The sequence below is a fragment of the Clarias gariepinus genome, chromosome 18 (genome assembly GCF_024256425.1).
Source record: "Clarias gariepinus isolate MV-2021 ecotype Netherlands chromosome 18, CGAR_prim_01v2, whole genome shotgun sequence".
Lineage (NCBI taxonomy): Eukaryota > Metazoa > Chordata > Actinopteri > Siluriformes > Clariidae > Clarias > Clarias gariepinus.
In genome coordinates, this window is record NC_071117.1 from 17567502 (window position 1) to 17583361 (window position 15860).

The window sequence follows — 15860 nt, forward strand, 5'->3', positions numbered from 1 at the left end:
CATAGGGGGCACAAGACATTGTTTCATGCCCTATGTAGTGGCCTTTTGATGTCTTTTGATGCCGCAGTTGTTGGTTCGAGTACACCATCTATCTGCAGGTGTAGCTTATTGTACTCGAGTACACCAAACACATGTACAAACTTAAAATGGTAATCTATCCACTGTTCTTTTAGTGTTAGTGCTTTTAAGCTGTTTTATCATCATTTTAAATTAATTACTCTAATAGTTAACTAAAATGTAGTTTATTTTCTGATTTTTGTTTATAGTTAATAGTTACCTCTAATGACTGTAATTGAAAACCTGGAAAATTACTTGGGGTATCTACGTTTACTGGATTTTAAAGGACATTACTTTTAAATGTAATTAAATGTATTTTATAGGCGCTGATGCCTCAACCCACACCTCAAGGGTGCGGGTTCGATTTCAGTCTCAGGTCTGTGTGTGAGAGTTTGCATGTTCTCCCCATGTTTGATTGGTTTCCTCTAGGTGATACGGTTTCCTCCCACAGTCCAAATGAGGCAAATTGGTGTTTCCAACCAATTTGTGGTTGTGTATGTGTGCGCGCGCACTTCAGTGAATTGGCACTCCATCCAGGATGTACTTTGCCTTGTGCCCTAAGTCTCCCGTGATAGGCTCCTGTATACAGGATAAAGCAGTATCGATGATAAGTGAGTAATTGAGAGAGTAAACTAACTGTATTTTAAAGACCATGGCTTTTAAAGACAATTTAACATATGTACAGTGGTTTAGTGGTTAGCTGTGTCGCCTCGCACCTTCAGAGTTCAGCTTTGATCCCTGCCTCGGGTCTGTGTGCATCAGAGATGTTTGCATGTTGCATAGCCCCTTGTGTGTGTGCGATTGGCCTGTTCAGGGTGTACCTCCAGGCTCCAGGTCCCTGCAACTATGTACACGGGATAAATGGGTATGGAAATAGATGAAGATGTACTGTAGATACATGCAATTCTCTAAGTAAAAGCTATACACCAAACGTTCAAGACATACACACTTTATAGCCTCTTTAATTCAATTTACATTGCAAGAGAGTAACAGCATTGTCTATTGATACAAGAAAAAAGGCTCGTGAACGCGAGTCGGCGCTCACTCAAATGAACCGAGTCAGTGAGTCGACTCATTCACAAATGACACATAGCTTAACTGAAGCTTGCAGAAGAATCAAGTAAAGCTCACGGAAACAAAACAGGAAAGAAATATTGGCTGAAGATTTGTGTTTCCATGGCTCTCAAAGACAAAACAACAGTAGGAAGGATATTATTTATTTAAGAAAAAAAACCATTAGAATGAATATAAAGCATATTGAAGCATAAACGAACTTTATATATATATATATATATATATATATATATATATATATATATATATATATATCTTTATAAAAATGAATTAACGAATTATCAATAAGTAATAAGACAGAAAAACAAAATTAAGGAAATAAAAACCAAAAAGCTTACGGAGATATTTAGTGAGAAGCGCGCAGGTGTAAGCTTAATTATGCTTAATTAATATTATGTTGTAGTTTTGACTAAAGAGACACGGATTCATCGTCATGGCAACGGAAACACACATGCGGCAATAACGAGCTCTCTCATTGGCCCAGTTCTTTATGACGTCATTTCCTGGTTATTTGATTGGCCAAGATTTTTATCCGGCAAAATAGCGTCGTTTAATACACACGGAGTGAAACGCGTGACCTCTTGACCCATTTATTTATTTATTGTTTCTGCAGGTAATACTTATATTTACCAATACTTATATCATTTAAAGCGGATACGTTCAGGGTGTTTATTTTATTTGGAATGTCAGATCCAAACAAACTGAGACACAGATTTATGTCATATTTATTTCGATTGACGTCTAAGCCGTTAATTAAATGTGATTATCACAGTGGTGATTAATAGAATGGATATTTGCGTAATAAACGTTTACTTCATTCAAGCAGTACTAGCAACAGCGAGTGTATTTTATGTTGCCATGACAACCAACCACGCTTGCACTACCCATTAAAAAAGTGTCAAAACGTTTACAACACTTGACGTTATCATGTAGGTTAAGTTTTTTTTGTTTGTCTATTGTTTCCTGGATCAATGTTTGTTTGTTTACATTAATTGGGTCAATAAAATAAAGTATATTAAAATCTGTGTCCATAACATTCTGTGCAAATGACAGATATTTGATTTCACTTAAAGAGTTGTGACATGTGATCTAGTGCATCTATAGGTAGCATCCTGTACAGTGGCCTTTACTTCACATCTGATTTTGATTCATATCTGACTGTTCGTTTCATTGCAGTCTGGAGAAAAAGCATTAAATCAGAGCTTGAATTCAGGGGAAAGTCAGCAGGGGGAGCTGAAAGACCACAACCCATCTCAGTTGGAGAACCCTGGCAAAGCTAAGCAGGTAGTTGACTGTTTTGGAAACTACATAGCTCGTTTTTTCTTCTTCTTTGTTTCAAACAGTGGTTAGATTCCAGTAGGTTACATTACAACCAACAGTAGGTCTCATTCTCCTTCATCCCAAACCAGCCTTCCTCAAAAAACATTTAATGCATCCTTCACTGATTCTGTCTTGGCTTGTTCTGTGTTTGGTGCTCTTGGTCTGCCTTATCCAGCACTTCCACACACACTGTTTTCTCAACAGGTTTCTTCTGCATCTTTAGTTTGAGTTGTTTAAGCTATAAATCTCAATCTCCACCCTGTTCCTTGGGGTCCTTTAAAGATATACCTTACTTCCTGTCGAATCTTCTTCCTTTAAAAAAAAGTGCTTAAGTGCTTGCTTTCCAGATCAGCGACCCCTAAAGACTCCTAACATTGCCTTCTACTCTCCCTAATTCTTAGGGCTGTGCCACCATACCTAGCCTCTTATGCATATATTTCCTGCATGAGAGCAGTACATTCTCAAAAGTCTGGAAAATTACTTAGGGTATATACGTAAATTTCATGGCATACCTCACAGAGTCCCATTGGATCATTTAGGATTTCCGGATACTATAAATAGAGTGCTATAAAGGTCGCTGTGTCCAATTCTTAGTTAGCTAATTAATACTTCCACTTTTGTTATTCTACTTTTTGTTGTTTCATGTTTCATGGACTGGGTTAAAATCCATTGGGCTACATTACTGCCAACTGTAGGTCTCATTTTTTCTCAGATTGGCTCTTAGGGCCAATTTTCTAGACCAACCTTCCTTAAAACATCTAATGCATTCTTACTTGATCTCGACTTGAGCTGTCCTGATTTATCTGGCACTTCCCCTGAGTTTTTCCCCTTTCTGATTACATCTACTTTGTCCTGTATTAAATGCAAATATCTCGCTTTTAATTTACCACATAGCTCACTTTTCAGCCTGACTTCTTAAGCAAAACGTTTTCTAGAGACCCACAAAAGTGACAAACCATCATGTGCATTAATAAATTTACTAATTTTTTTTTTTGTTATTTCCCCACTTTATTACCTTGAATTGTATGCATATGTTATTGAAAACATGGTAATTTTTTAAAATCAACGATGATAAGAATATAATAATTTGATAATGATAAGTAGAACCAATCGAATGCATTTACAGTATAGTCTGCATTTACACACTATCTGATTGGTTTTATTTCCTCCACTATAACTCTCCCTGTAGGGGGAGTTATGAGAGAAAGAAAACATGACAATGGTAGAAAATTAACCTGCGTAACTGAACTGTGTACTGCAGACATAAATCGCAACAATCGTGATCCAAATAAAATCCCCTGCACCCCAAGTGCTTTTTTTGGGATCCAGGTTTTGGGAACCAATGCTTTATACAATACACCTCAGTCATTTGTGCCAGCGTTACTGAATACTGAAATGTTTAGCTAATATTTATGGAAGGTCTCAGTGTTTTCTTTAGCATCTTTAGGACAGAGAAGGTTATGCATTCTGTTTTTCTCAATAATATGATGAGCCATTTGTAGCTGCTATAACATAAGTGAAAACAGGAATGAATTTGTGTCATGGATAGTGCACAAATAGAATATAATTATATACATATATGGGTAAAATCAATGACCAGCGCTTCTTTAACTGGACATTTTTTAATCTATGGCAAATTCCTGCAGTATAAGCAGAGAAAAAAGCTTTGTATATGCTGTTGTTAAAAGATAATTAGCTTTGTGCTCTCTGTTGGGTTGTATTCTTTACTTCATGGCAGAAAACCTGGATCGAAGGGACATCAACAGTATGCACTCATCCTCACACTATAACAGTAGATTAATGGGTGTTTAAACATGTTTCCGTTAACGTTTAAATACTTGTCTAAGGTCTATGTCAAACAATAATATGATAAATTAACATTTGCAGCAAAATTTAAACACAAGTGAAATGATGGTAACATTTACAGTAACATTTAACATTAAACAGAAGTTTTTTTATGAAAAAAGTTTTTTGTATTCCTTGTTGTAACATAATTTTTTTGTGTCTTGTGTCTCCTACTTTTATGACATCACACGCACTAGGCAGTATAACTATACTGTATGCTGAACTGTTTTTCTGTATTTTATCATTTATATGCTGCAGGATGCTTTATTGTTCCACACGTAATTATCTAAATCCTGAATAAGGGGGCATATTAATTACCCACTTTTGAAATTCTGACAATTTTCTTATAACTAAAATTCATATATGATCTGATAAATTGTTCAGTCTTTTTCTCTGCTCAGAGTGCTACTGAGAATATAGACCAGACAATCACATCACAGAACCATCCTGCTCTCATCCCTTTTCACGTAATCACATTAGGACTCAGCGATATCTACAATTTATTACAATTCTTTTATCATTTTTTTTCTTTTTTCTTTTTTTTCTTTTTTCTTTGGGTTACAATTTAGCCGGGTTGTAACTTGTGCTCTTTTTAATTTCCAATTTCTTAAGAAGGAGGACATAAGAACTGAACTTCCACAGCTGGATGAGGATGGGCAGCAGAGCCAGCTGAGCTCTGAGGCAGATCAGGAGCTCCAGACTCTGCTTAGTCAGAGTAAACAGGGTGAAGTGCTCACACAGGGGAAGCGGCTGGGTAACACAGGTAAATATTTTTTCCAGTATTTATGTGGACATGGACTTGATCAACAGCTGTAAGTTCTCCTTGTACAAGAGGGTGTGTGGGTTCTCTGGTTTCATTCCACCTTTCAGGGAGATTGATGAAAATTGCTTCCAGATAGATAAATAGATAGATGTAACAGCAGCCTGTTGCTGAAGCTGCTCCTCTGTCTGGTGATTGTGTTGTGCAGTGGATGTGATGGATTGTCCATGATTGACAGCAGCCTGTTCAGTGTCTGGCACTCTGCCACAGATGTTAGGCTTTCCAGCTCTGTACCAACCACTGAGCCTTCCTTCCTCACCAGCATTTCCAGACGTATGGCGTCCTTCTTCTTGATGCTGGCCCCCCAGCACACTGCTGCATAGAAGAGCGCACTCGCCACCACAGTCTGGTAAAACATTGTCATCAGTTTTTTGCAGATGTTAAAAGATGCCAACCTTCTGAGGAAGTACAAGCGAGTTTCCTTTCTTGTACAGAGCATCTGTGTTAGCAGTCCAGTCCAGTTGGTCGTCCAGCTGCGCCCCCAGGTATTTGTATGTCCACAGTCATTTTTGACAGTCACAGGTTCTGGTTGAGGCTTGGGTCTCGCCACCATCTCCCGGGTCTTAGTGGTGTTGAGGTGCAGGTTGTTCAGATTACACCATGCAACAAAGTCCTGGATCAGTTTTCTGTTCTCCTGATACAGCCCACGATCACAGTGTCATCTGCAAACTGGTGGGAAAGGTGGGATGTATATGACTTTATCAATCTCTCACATCATTGTGGAAGAATTTTGCCTCATTCTTCTTTACAACTTTGCTTCAGTTCATTGAGGTTTTGGGGTATTCACTTATGCACAGCTCTCTTAAGGTCCCACCACAGCATTTCAGTTGGGTCGGGTCTGGACTTTGACTAGGTCTGAGATGTAGCTCCTGTTTTTTTTTTTTTTTTTTGTGTGTTTGTGTGTGTGTGTGTGTGTGTGTGTGTGTGTTTCTCTGAGCATTGCTCTGTTTGGAGTGAATGTATTGGGACATCCACTTCTGGGAAGATTGTCTTAAATGCTTTCCATTTGTGAATATTCATTCTCACTGTAAAACATTGAACTTCAAATTGTTTGGAAATGCCTTCATAACCCTCATCAGATTGATGTACAGCAGCAATTGCTTTTCTGAATTCATTGCTTACTTATCATTGTGTTAACACACACCTGAATGCACCGTCCCATCAAACCGCCCAAACTTCTGATTTTATAGAGGTATATCCAGTGAGGTCAATAAGTATTTGATCACCCTGTGATTTTGCAAGTTCTCTTACCCAGGTGTCTTTATGACAGCTAAGGACCTTAAACAGGTGCTACTAATTTAGAATCATGAGCAGAATGCAGCTGGACTATTTAAAAGCAAAATAACAGGTCTTTGAGGATCAAATACTTATTTCACAAATAAATTGTTAAAAAATCATAAAATGTAATTTTCCGGATTTTCCTTTTTAGTTTCTGTCTCTGACAGTGGAAATGCACCTCTGCTGAAAATTGTAGACCCCTTCATGATATACAGTATATATATATATATTCTTAAAATAAATTGAGGTGTTACTTATTAATGCTGCGTACCTTCATTATATTTATCATTTGTATATGATGTGGTATTCAAACATCATACATGTTACTCCCTTTCAGAAAGTGCTTACATTACGGACAACACAGTGTCACAAGACTCGTGTAATAGTGGTGACGTGCACAATTCAGTGGCCGCTGAAAGAATGAAGGGCGCAAAGTCCCGGAAATCAACCAGTCCTGCTCGGCAGACCCATGTAAAGGTAACAGAAGGACACCAGACACCAGATGATTTATTTACGAGTTATGTGTTTCACTGACGTGTAGATTTTTTTTTGTTTCTATACCATATTTCCTGGTAATAAATAATGAGAACAGTATCATAGAGTATCTCAATAAAGGCTTGCTTTATCCATGGTTTTGCTTTTTGTGTTTGTGTGGTATAAGGGAGGCACATATGATTCAGAGCTGATAAGAGTGATGCGAGAGAGGGACGAGATGAAAAGCATGCTGGATAAGTGCGAGCGGCAAATGTCCGAGACTCAAGGCAACATCCGGGTACTTATGGCTGAACGGGACAAGGCCAGGGCACAATATCAGCGGGTAGGTTTTACTGAGCTGAACTTAAGATCCAGCGTGCACAGATTTAGTTTTATTGTTGATATAATAATTTAGACTTCGTCTCAAAAACCTAGAAACATCTTCAGATTCATTTTCTATGCACTTGGATAGGCTCTGACCTGACGAAGATAAGGTGGTAAATGAAGATGTCTCCCTTATCCTATGTGCAAAATGTCCAGATGTCGCCTTCATCCTATGTGCAGGCTCAGGAAGAGATAGCAGAACTCCGACGTGAGGTGTTGAAATCCAAGGTGTCCCAGGGGTCCAAATACAGCGTGACGGCTCAGAGTATCCTGAAACGCGTGGAGTCTGAAAGGGACGAGGCAATGTCTGACCTTCATCACATGACCACAGAGAGGGACAGCTTGCGAGAGAGACTTAAGGTAGGATGTTCTGTATAGTGGAGGACAGCTAAAGAATTTCACTTACTGTGAGACATACTGTGGATAGATTGAGAGAAAGAGTTTTATGATAGGAGGTCAAGAAAATGGCACCCAGGAAGAAAGAGACTTGATAGACAGGCTCATAAAGAGAATGTTCTGCATGTATAAATGTAGTGTTTGATGTGTATGGTTGAATTGTTTCCAGTTGGTGTCTTTATGTGCTTCGCATACAGTATGTGGTGTTTCCAACATAGAAAATTTTCCTACATCTTACCTACCCAGATCTCTCAGGAGACAGCAATTTATGAGAAAGCTCACATGGAACAGAGGATAGAGGACCTGCAGAATGCTTTATTGACAGTAAGAAGTGATCAAACACTGAAATCCTTATACACTCATAGCTGAACCTCACCCATCATCACTGCATCATTGCAAAAGAGAAGTTTTAGCTCTTAATTTTGGCTACAGGTTAGACTTATTGATGCAATTTGGTTTATCGGAAAACACTCTGATGTTAAATCATGACTTGCATGCTCAGATGGAGCAGGAACGAGCTGAGCACAAGGGCAGACAGGCGCAGATGAGGGAGACCATGATGAGGCTGGAGGAGCAGGTGAACACGCTGACCAGAAGCCTCACTGCTTCTTATAGTGAATGCAGCTGCCTGAAGAATGAATGCAGCATGCTCAGGTTAGCCCATACCACGTTGCAGTCGAATGCAAATCCCCCCCCCCCCTCTTTCTCTAAATATGTTTATTAAGGCAATTGCAATCTTTGTTGGAGTAACAGTAGAAGAAGGAAGAGGAATAATAATAATAGTAGTAGGATGAGAATGAGGAAGAATAGGAGAAGGAGGAGCAGTATCGGAAGTAGTAATAATAGGATGAGAAGGTAAAGGAGGAGCAGGAGGAGAGGAGGAGCAGCGGTAGGAATAGTAGGAATAATAGTAGGATGAAGATGAGTAGTTGGGAGGAGTTTTAGGAGGTGTAGGAGAAGAAAGTAAAAGAATTGATGAGTGGTATTAGAAGGAGGAGGAGAAGTAGGAGGAGTGTGAACATCTACGGTAGATATTTCATCCAAGGGATTTATTTCTTACTTAAATTCTTACTTATGATTACTTTTTCTATGTGTGAGAGATATACTACATATGACACAGTGGAAATGAAAACTGGAATAGTAAATTTCCAATTGTGTATTTAACCGATATACATGAAATATTTAGGAGTTAGCACTGGGGCAGACAGAGCCTATCATTAGGCAACCCACATGGCAGGTCAGAACTATGGGGACCTAGTTACAGTAGGTAGCTACAGTATAGCCAGTGCATTTAATACTATCTAAGGAAAAACAAATTTTTTAATCTGCACATTAAAATATTATTAGATTCTGGCTTCTTTATTTTTCCTAATAAGTTTAACTGTATTAATTATGCGTGTCCATTGATTTAGCAGTTCATCCACATTAGTTAGTTTAGTTTTGGTTTTTGGCTAGATTTGGGAGACTTTTTTACTTGCAGTGACTGACTTCACTCTTGTTCCTGTAACTTTGGCAGGCAGTCTAACACTCAAGCAGAGAATACTTTGAGTGAGACTCAGAAGCGGCTGATTAACAGGATTGGAGATCTACAGCGAGTGCAGAAAAAGAATAAAGACCTGGATGAAAGGAACGGTAAGGGTTTTATAACAACATATACGCCTGCTAGCAGTTACATAGTTACAGCTCCGGGATGAAATTGCACCCGGGATTCCACCTCACGATTTAAAGGCGCAGGGACAACACCGTCACATTTGTGTAAGATTAATTTTCTTAGGCGCGATTACAGTTTTTGTCCAACATATAAAAGTAAACCCACAATTAGGAGAAGGTAAAACTCGCCCAATGTTATCATGCGATGATGGCAGTGGTGTTTCAGTTGTTACGTCAGTGTTTTTTCTCGATACTGTAATTTAATGTCTGCATTTATAGCTATAATAGGAAGTTGAAGTGAACACATCATTTTGACCCAAGCCTATAACTGATTCATAAGTCTTTATGAAATTGCACGAATGTGTAGAAACGTGATCTCTACATACTGTAGATGTAAAACCCTTGGATTAAAAACCATTGGATGATATTCTTTGGCACAATTTCTTTGAACAAGTTCTTATATCGCAAAGTGGTGTTTGTGATATTCACAGTGTTTTTGTGTATATTTGAAGATTCTTTGATGAAGGAGGTAACAGTTCTTAAAGAACAGCTTAACGTGATGCAGAGCACCGTTTCTGAACTGAACCATCATAGAGATATAATACAGGAACAGCTGGAGAGAAAGAATGACCTGCTGTGCTCTGTTAACAAAGAGCTGGATGACAAGGTAACCAGGTGTCACACAAGCAAAAAGAATGTAATAATTAAATAACTATGAGATTACTAAGAAGTCATTTATACGAAAAGATATTCCTCTTTTACACCACCCCACTGTTGAATTCTTAATCCTGGTTGGTCAGAGGGTATTGATTCATTTTGTTAAATGAGAGTAATTAAAATCACAGGTTTATGTTAAAGTTCTCAATCTTATTACTATGTTACTAGAAAATAATCATCTGCTTCATACAACCGTCATTGATTATTTTCTTGGTCTAATCATAATCAGCTCCATAGTCATCAGTAATAACCACACACTTTACACTTAGCAAGAACATATACAGTACAGTAAATACAGAATATGTACACAATTGTCAATAAATACATTTAGCAGGTTAGAGATTGCATTTTTTTTAAACATATTCGACTATATTTCACTGCTTTCAGGAAAACTCCATCCACAATCTGAAATTACACCTCGAAGATCTTGAAGCTGCTTTAGAGTGAGTGACTGCTGCTTTCATATAGAATATATTTCATACAGCATAAATGTATAACTTTATAAATTATATACACTTCTGTTGAAAAGTTTTAGAACACTTACTAACTCCATGATGGTTCCTGATTTTTATTTCTTTCTACATTGTAAAGGAATGCTGAAGGCGTTTTACCTCTTTAGTTCTATATGTATACTATTAGGCAAAACAACATATAGCGTGTAGTATGTTTGGATTGTCAATTTAAGTTTCATTCTTTGTCAAGTACGTTATTTCCCATAATTGTCTGTGACTGTCTTGAGCTTATTGTAGCATTAATATAATGCTGATCGCGTTGTCTCTGTGTCTTTTGTGTTCAATTTCATTGCAATATGCTATAATTTCACAAAGTGATATAACAGTGAATTAATATTTTGCATGAATTATGTCTCCAGCGCTTCAAATGAGACACAAAGCAGCAGGGATCGAGAGCTGAATGCAGTGAGGAGAAAACTGATGGATTCGGGAGATGAGCTGAATGCCGTTCTGAAGCTCAAAGACGCTACGCTGAGAGATAACACACAGCTCAGGGACGAGCTGGACCAAGTGCGCTTAGAGAACAAGGTCAGAGAAAGGCTTTAAACGATTTCTGTGAGGATATTAATTTTTTTTGCATTTTTGGAAGGAGTATCCAGAATTAGTATCTGTCAGCGGTAAATCTGTATGTAAAGGTACATCATTTCCAACACTGGAGGGCCAACCTTATCAGGAATGAGACTAACTATGTATTTTTATTGTTGTTGGTTATAAGTGAGAAAAAAACTGAACCTGATGAGGGAATAATGGTTTGAAATACATTAGCTTTAGTTATATTTTAGAAATTTATCCAAAGTGCATGTGTTGATCTTTAGTTGTAAAGAAGCATCTACCAATGTCACATCCAGAGTTTCCAGGTTAGGATACAGTTTTAGAATAAAGTGGCAGAATAAATGAATTATTATGACCCTTATCCTGAACCTTGTGTAACCCATAGACATCTTGATTTTGTCTTAGTCTTTGCAGTTCAGAGTCGATGAGGCTGGTCATGAGATCGGGCTTTTGGAGAGGAAAGTACAAAGCTATGTGTCTGACATCTCCAATATTGAAGACCTACTGTCCTCCAAGGTATTAATCACAATTTTAGGCTTTTTATCTATTTTCTGTCATGTCCAATATACATTTGTGCATCGTCCCTTCAGGAATAGCTGTCTCTAGCCAAAAGTGTTTGTTTGGATTATGATGTAGAATATGCCGGTGTGATTAGTCACAGAGCAATGTTTCTGAGCAGGAACAGGAGGTTAAGGAGCTGCAGGAGTGTCGGATGGAACTAAGAACCTCCGATTCAGAGAAACGCAGACTCAAAGAGAGAGTGGAATGTTTGGAGAGCAGTCTGCAAGAGGTGAGTGAAAAAACATTTTTTAGTTCATTATAACTGAGTAAAGCTTAAGCATGTATTCTTATATAATGTGGTCTTGTGGAATTCTCAGTTCTGAATAGTTAGATAGTGGTTTTATTTTTATAGCAATGTTTTGACTACTCACAAGTTTATATTAATGCACTTGCACTTTACTATGTACTATGAAAAAGTCTTGAGCCAAGCCATTATTTTTCATATTAATTAAATTTTCATATTGATTAAATTCTCAGCAGTAACCTCATTTCCCCTCTCATCTCGTCCAGTATACTAATCACCGGCTTAATCATTTGAGAGATATTCCTCAAGACTACATTAAAAATACAATAAAATAACTGAAATGAGGGGTTAGGTCAAGAATTTTGCACTGTACTTTATATGTTATAATATCCAATTATAACAGCTAATTTGCTGGCGTGCTAAAAGAATAAACAAAGTTTTTATGTTACACTATTATAATACTAACACATAATGAATGGGTTTTGCATATACAGTAATCAGGATGAAAATATATTTCACAGATGTATAGGCCTGGGTTGGTAGCAAAAGCATTTTCTGGGTAGCGAAGAGAATTTTAAATAGATAGAAAATGCAATAAGTTGGTCATTCGTTCTCTATCTCTCTCTGGTAGGCTCTTAGTGCTGAGCAGAGCTGCAGTGCTGAGCTCAGACAGGTAAAGTTTACGCTGGAGAAACAAGAAGAAGAGCTGCGGCAGGTGAAGACCAGGCAGTTAGACACAACCCACGACTTGGAGAAGACCCGCGATCTCTGCTTCAAACTGGACACTGGCAAAGAAGCGGTACGTAGTGTTACCGTCAGAACACTTACCTACTGTAGCCTCACCCAGTCGAGATCATCTCAGTGTCAAAGCGCTGTGTTTGTGCATGTGTTTGTTCGCCAGGTCCAGCAGGAGCTGGAGTCATGTCGCTCTGAGCTGGAGCTCCTGAGGAAGCACCTCGCGCTAGAGAGAGAGAAAGAATTAAACAGACAGCTCAGCTCTCAGGAGAGGCTTGTCGAGATCCAGCTTCTCAGAGATAAACTTGCTGTAGCTGACAGCAAGACGTGAGTACAAGCTCACAAACACACACAATATTTTCCCACGATTTTCTCTAATTTTGTCATGTACCATTCCTCCCCGTCACTAGGGGGCTCCCTCATTATGTTACTACTACCACTCAGTCGGGAGGCATCTTTGTGGGCGGGCTGACACACTCGAAGGACAGCGCTATATGCTCCTTCTGCTTGTGTGAGCTCACAGACGCCCCTGATTAGCACAATCACAATCTCTAGATGATAGGGCCAAGTGCTTTACCACTGCGCCACTTGGAGGCCCTGATTTATTTTATTTCTATTGGGAAAAGCTTTATACAAATAAAAACCAGACTGAAAATGAATAAACCCTGCTTTGACAATAACATCAAATTAATGATGATATACAGTAATCAAGATCTATCCATCCATCGTCTATACCGTCACCGTCCAGGCTTGGGACCGGCACTGCATCCAGTGGCTGAGGTTTGGGCACTGGGTGGAAATCGAACCCCCGGGCCAGAATACTTTACCTTGTGATATATAAAGCATAAAAATGCTTATTATTTGAAATGCAAATATTTTACGGTCAACACTAGTTATCAGTATCATTATCTATGAAATCGCTTCTAAAAGGTCGATCTTTCAACCCAATACAGCACTCACTTGTTTTATTAGTGAGGCTATTAATAATATCAAATAGTTTTTATTATTTTGTTGTACGTTTGTGTTTTCTATCATCTCAGGAGCACTCAGTGCAGAGAAATGGCTCAGTTAAGAACTCAGTCAGCGCTGTTAGAGGCTGATCTCGAAGCCACCCGGAGGCAGCTGAACACAGAGCGTGATGAAAGGTACTGGTGCCTCCGTAAGCTCCACACATTTTGAGACAATATGTGCATTATACCTGTTCTATGTTAAGTTTTAATACCGTGCCTTGAAAATGGCATGGTTTCATTAAAATAAAGTTTATTGTAATTATTATATTTTAACTTTACTTTTCTGCTGAGCAATAAATGTGACTTGAGTTAGGAGGTGCTGTGACAGAAAAACAATCCTTGAGGTTAAGCTATTGGTACCACCCTATAATAGATACGTATCTTTCTATACCATTATGGCTTTAATATTTTTTTTTATTTGTCCAACAAGAACATTTTTACATTTATTAATGATTAATATGTCATATATTTTAACTGTTTATAGATAATGTCATATAACGTTCCTGAGACAGTTTTCTGTTTTCACATAATATAACACCTGGAAACAGTCATTCTTCCTTTTCCGCCCCTCTTTTTCTTTTCTTGAAGTTAATAAGACAAAAAATGTACATTTGAGGCTTCATAAATGCTAAATAAAAATCTTGTAACAGAAAACATCACTGAGACGAATTTAGCTGTGCTGTGATAAAGATGCACTTTGAGTGCAACAAAATAATAAGAAGAACAAATAACCCTGCAATGCCACCTAATTAAACAGTGCTGTGATAGGCATTGTGTTCTGAAGCAGCTCATTAACTTAAGCCTTTTTAATTAGATATTTTAATTATCTAATGACTTCATGAGCATCTTTATCTCTCATCTTCTCTTCTCTGTTCCGCTTTTTCTCTTTTCATACCTTTTGTTTTGGTCTGTCTTTCAGGGAACGAGTAGTGAAAGAGCTGCACCGGCACGGACACTCCACATCGTTTGGCTCTCCGATCCTGTCCTCCACACTACGCACTCCCCCCTCCACTGTCCGTCACTCCCTCAGCCCTCAAACATCCTATTCACCTGAGCGCTCACATCACGCCACTCTTGACCACCTGCCACGCTCACCCGACAGGTTTGTGTAGCTCACAATGCATTTTAAAACGCAATGGAAATGCACCTTCACACAATAAAGGGCTCAACTTTTATAATAAGGTCTCAATATTATAATAGTAAAGTGCAGTTATATTAGACGCACTCTAAACTGCTGTTTGGAAATCAAAATGCTTCATGAAAGCTTATTGCATTAATCTAGATTCTTTATTGTGTATGTTTGATTTAGTTCATTGGTAATAATTGTGTCTATCTTTTACAGAAGTGTGACGTTCAAAAACCCATATGACTAAGAAAGACGTGGACTGGAAAGTTTTGAAAGCACATCATTTGTACTGTGACACTACTACTTAGAGCAACATTTTGCTGCTCAGGAAGATGTTTTTTTTTTTTGGTCTCATGAGACTGAATTGATTTTTTTCATTACATGTTTTATTTGTCTTTTTTATTTCTCCTAAAGGAGAAACAATGACACACAGCAAAGATGCAACAGGAGTTTTACTTAGGAAACATTTGAGAAATCTTAGATATATTTAAAACAGAATCAAATAAGCTATATTTAACACCTTAATTAAGTTAGATTAGCCAAATATAAATGAGAAACAATTGAGAAATAGTACTAGTTTTATTGAACATATCAAAAATACTCAATTAACAGCATACAATAATGACCCCCAACTAGCACCACAAGGCAGTGTCCATACTGACCGCTGTCTACCACAACATTAAAACCAGCAGGTTAAGAATATAAAAAAATATTACAGTTTATTACCAATACAACTAATTTCTAGATGTGGCCCATATGTAAAAATATAAACATAAACAAAATAAATTTAACATATTGGTCTTGGCTCTATTTATAGAAAATGATTATTATATTTGTGTGAAAACCAATGTCTTTAAAGTTACATGTACCGATAATCACTGTTAAATATTGCACACTTCATAGTGAAGCTGCTAGTTTTCAAAAATCAGGCAATAACAATAACTTACTAAACTCCCCCCACCCCAATCAAAAAAAAAGGAAAGCATTTGCATTCCTTGTGCAATTTAAGAACAAGCATAAGATTTTCACTTAAAATATATGACATGGGTTTTGATCACAGACTCTGTGGTTTAACTTACATTTTGATTGCTTGTCCACAAAAACT

At 37.8% G+C, this 15860-nt stretch overlaps 1 protein-coding gene across 1 annotated transcript; it reads left to right on the plus strand.

Annotated features, from left to right (window-relative positions):
• The first annotated feature begins 1199 nt into the window (after positions 1–1199).
• tsga10 (testis specific, 10) lies at positions 1200–15146 on the plus strand. Its single transcript, XM_053477403.1, has 19 exons — positions 1200–1257; positions 2308–2415; positions 4909–5059; positions 6732–6871; positions 7056–7211; positions 7433–7612; positions 7895–7972; positions 8151–8302; positions 9165–9280; positions 9811–9965; positions 10403–10458; positions 10887–11055; positions 11485–11595; positions 11759–11869; positions 12516–12683; positions 12786–12946; positions 13660–13764; positions 14549–14731; positions 14972–15146. Exons 1-19 carry the CDS (start codon positions 1234–1236, stop codon positions 15000–15002), a joined length of 2355 nt encoding a protein of 784 aa, XP_053333378.1. The 5' UTR covers positions 1200–1233; the 3' UTR covers positions 15003–15146.
• The last annotated feature ends 714 nt before the right edge of the window (positions 15147–15860 follow it).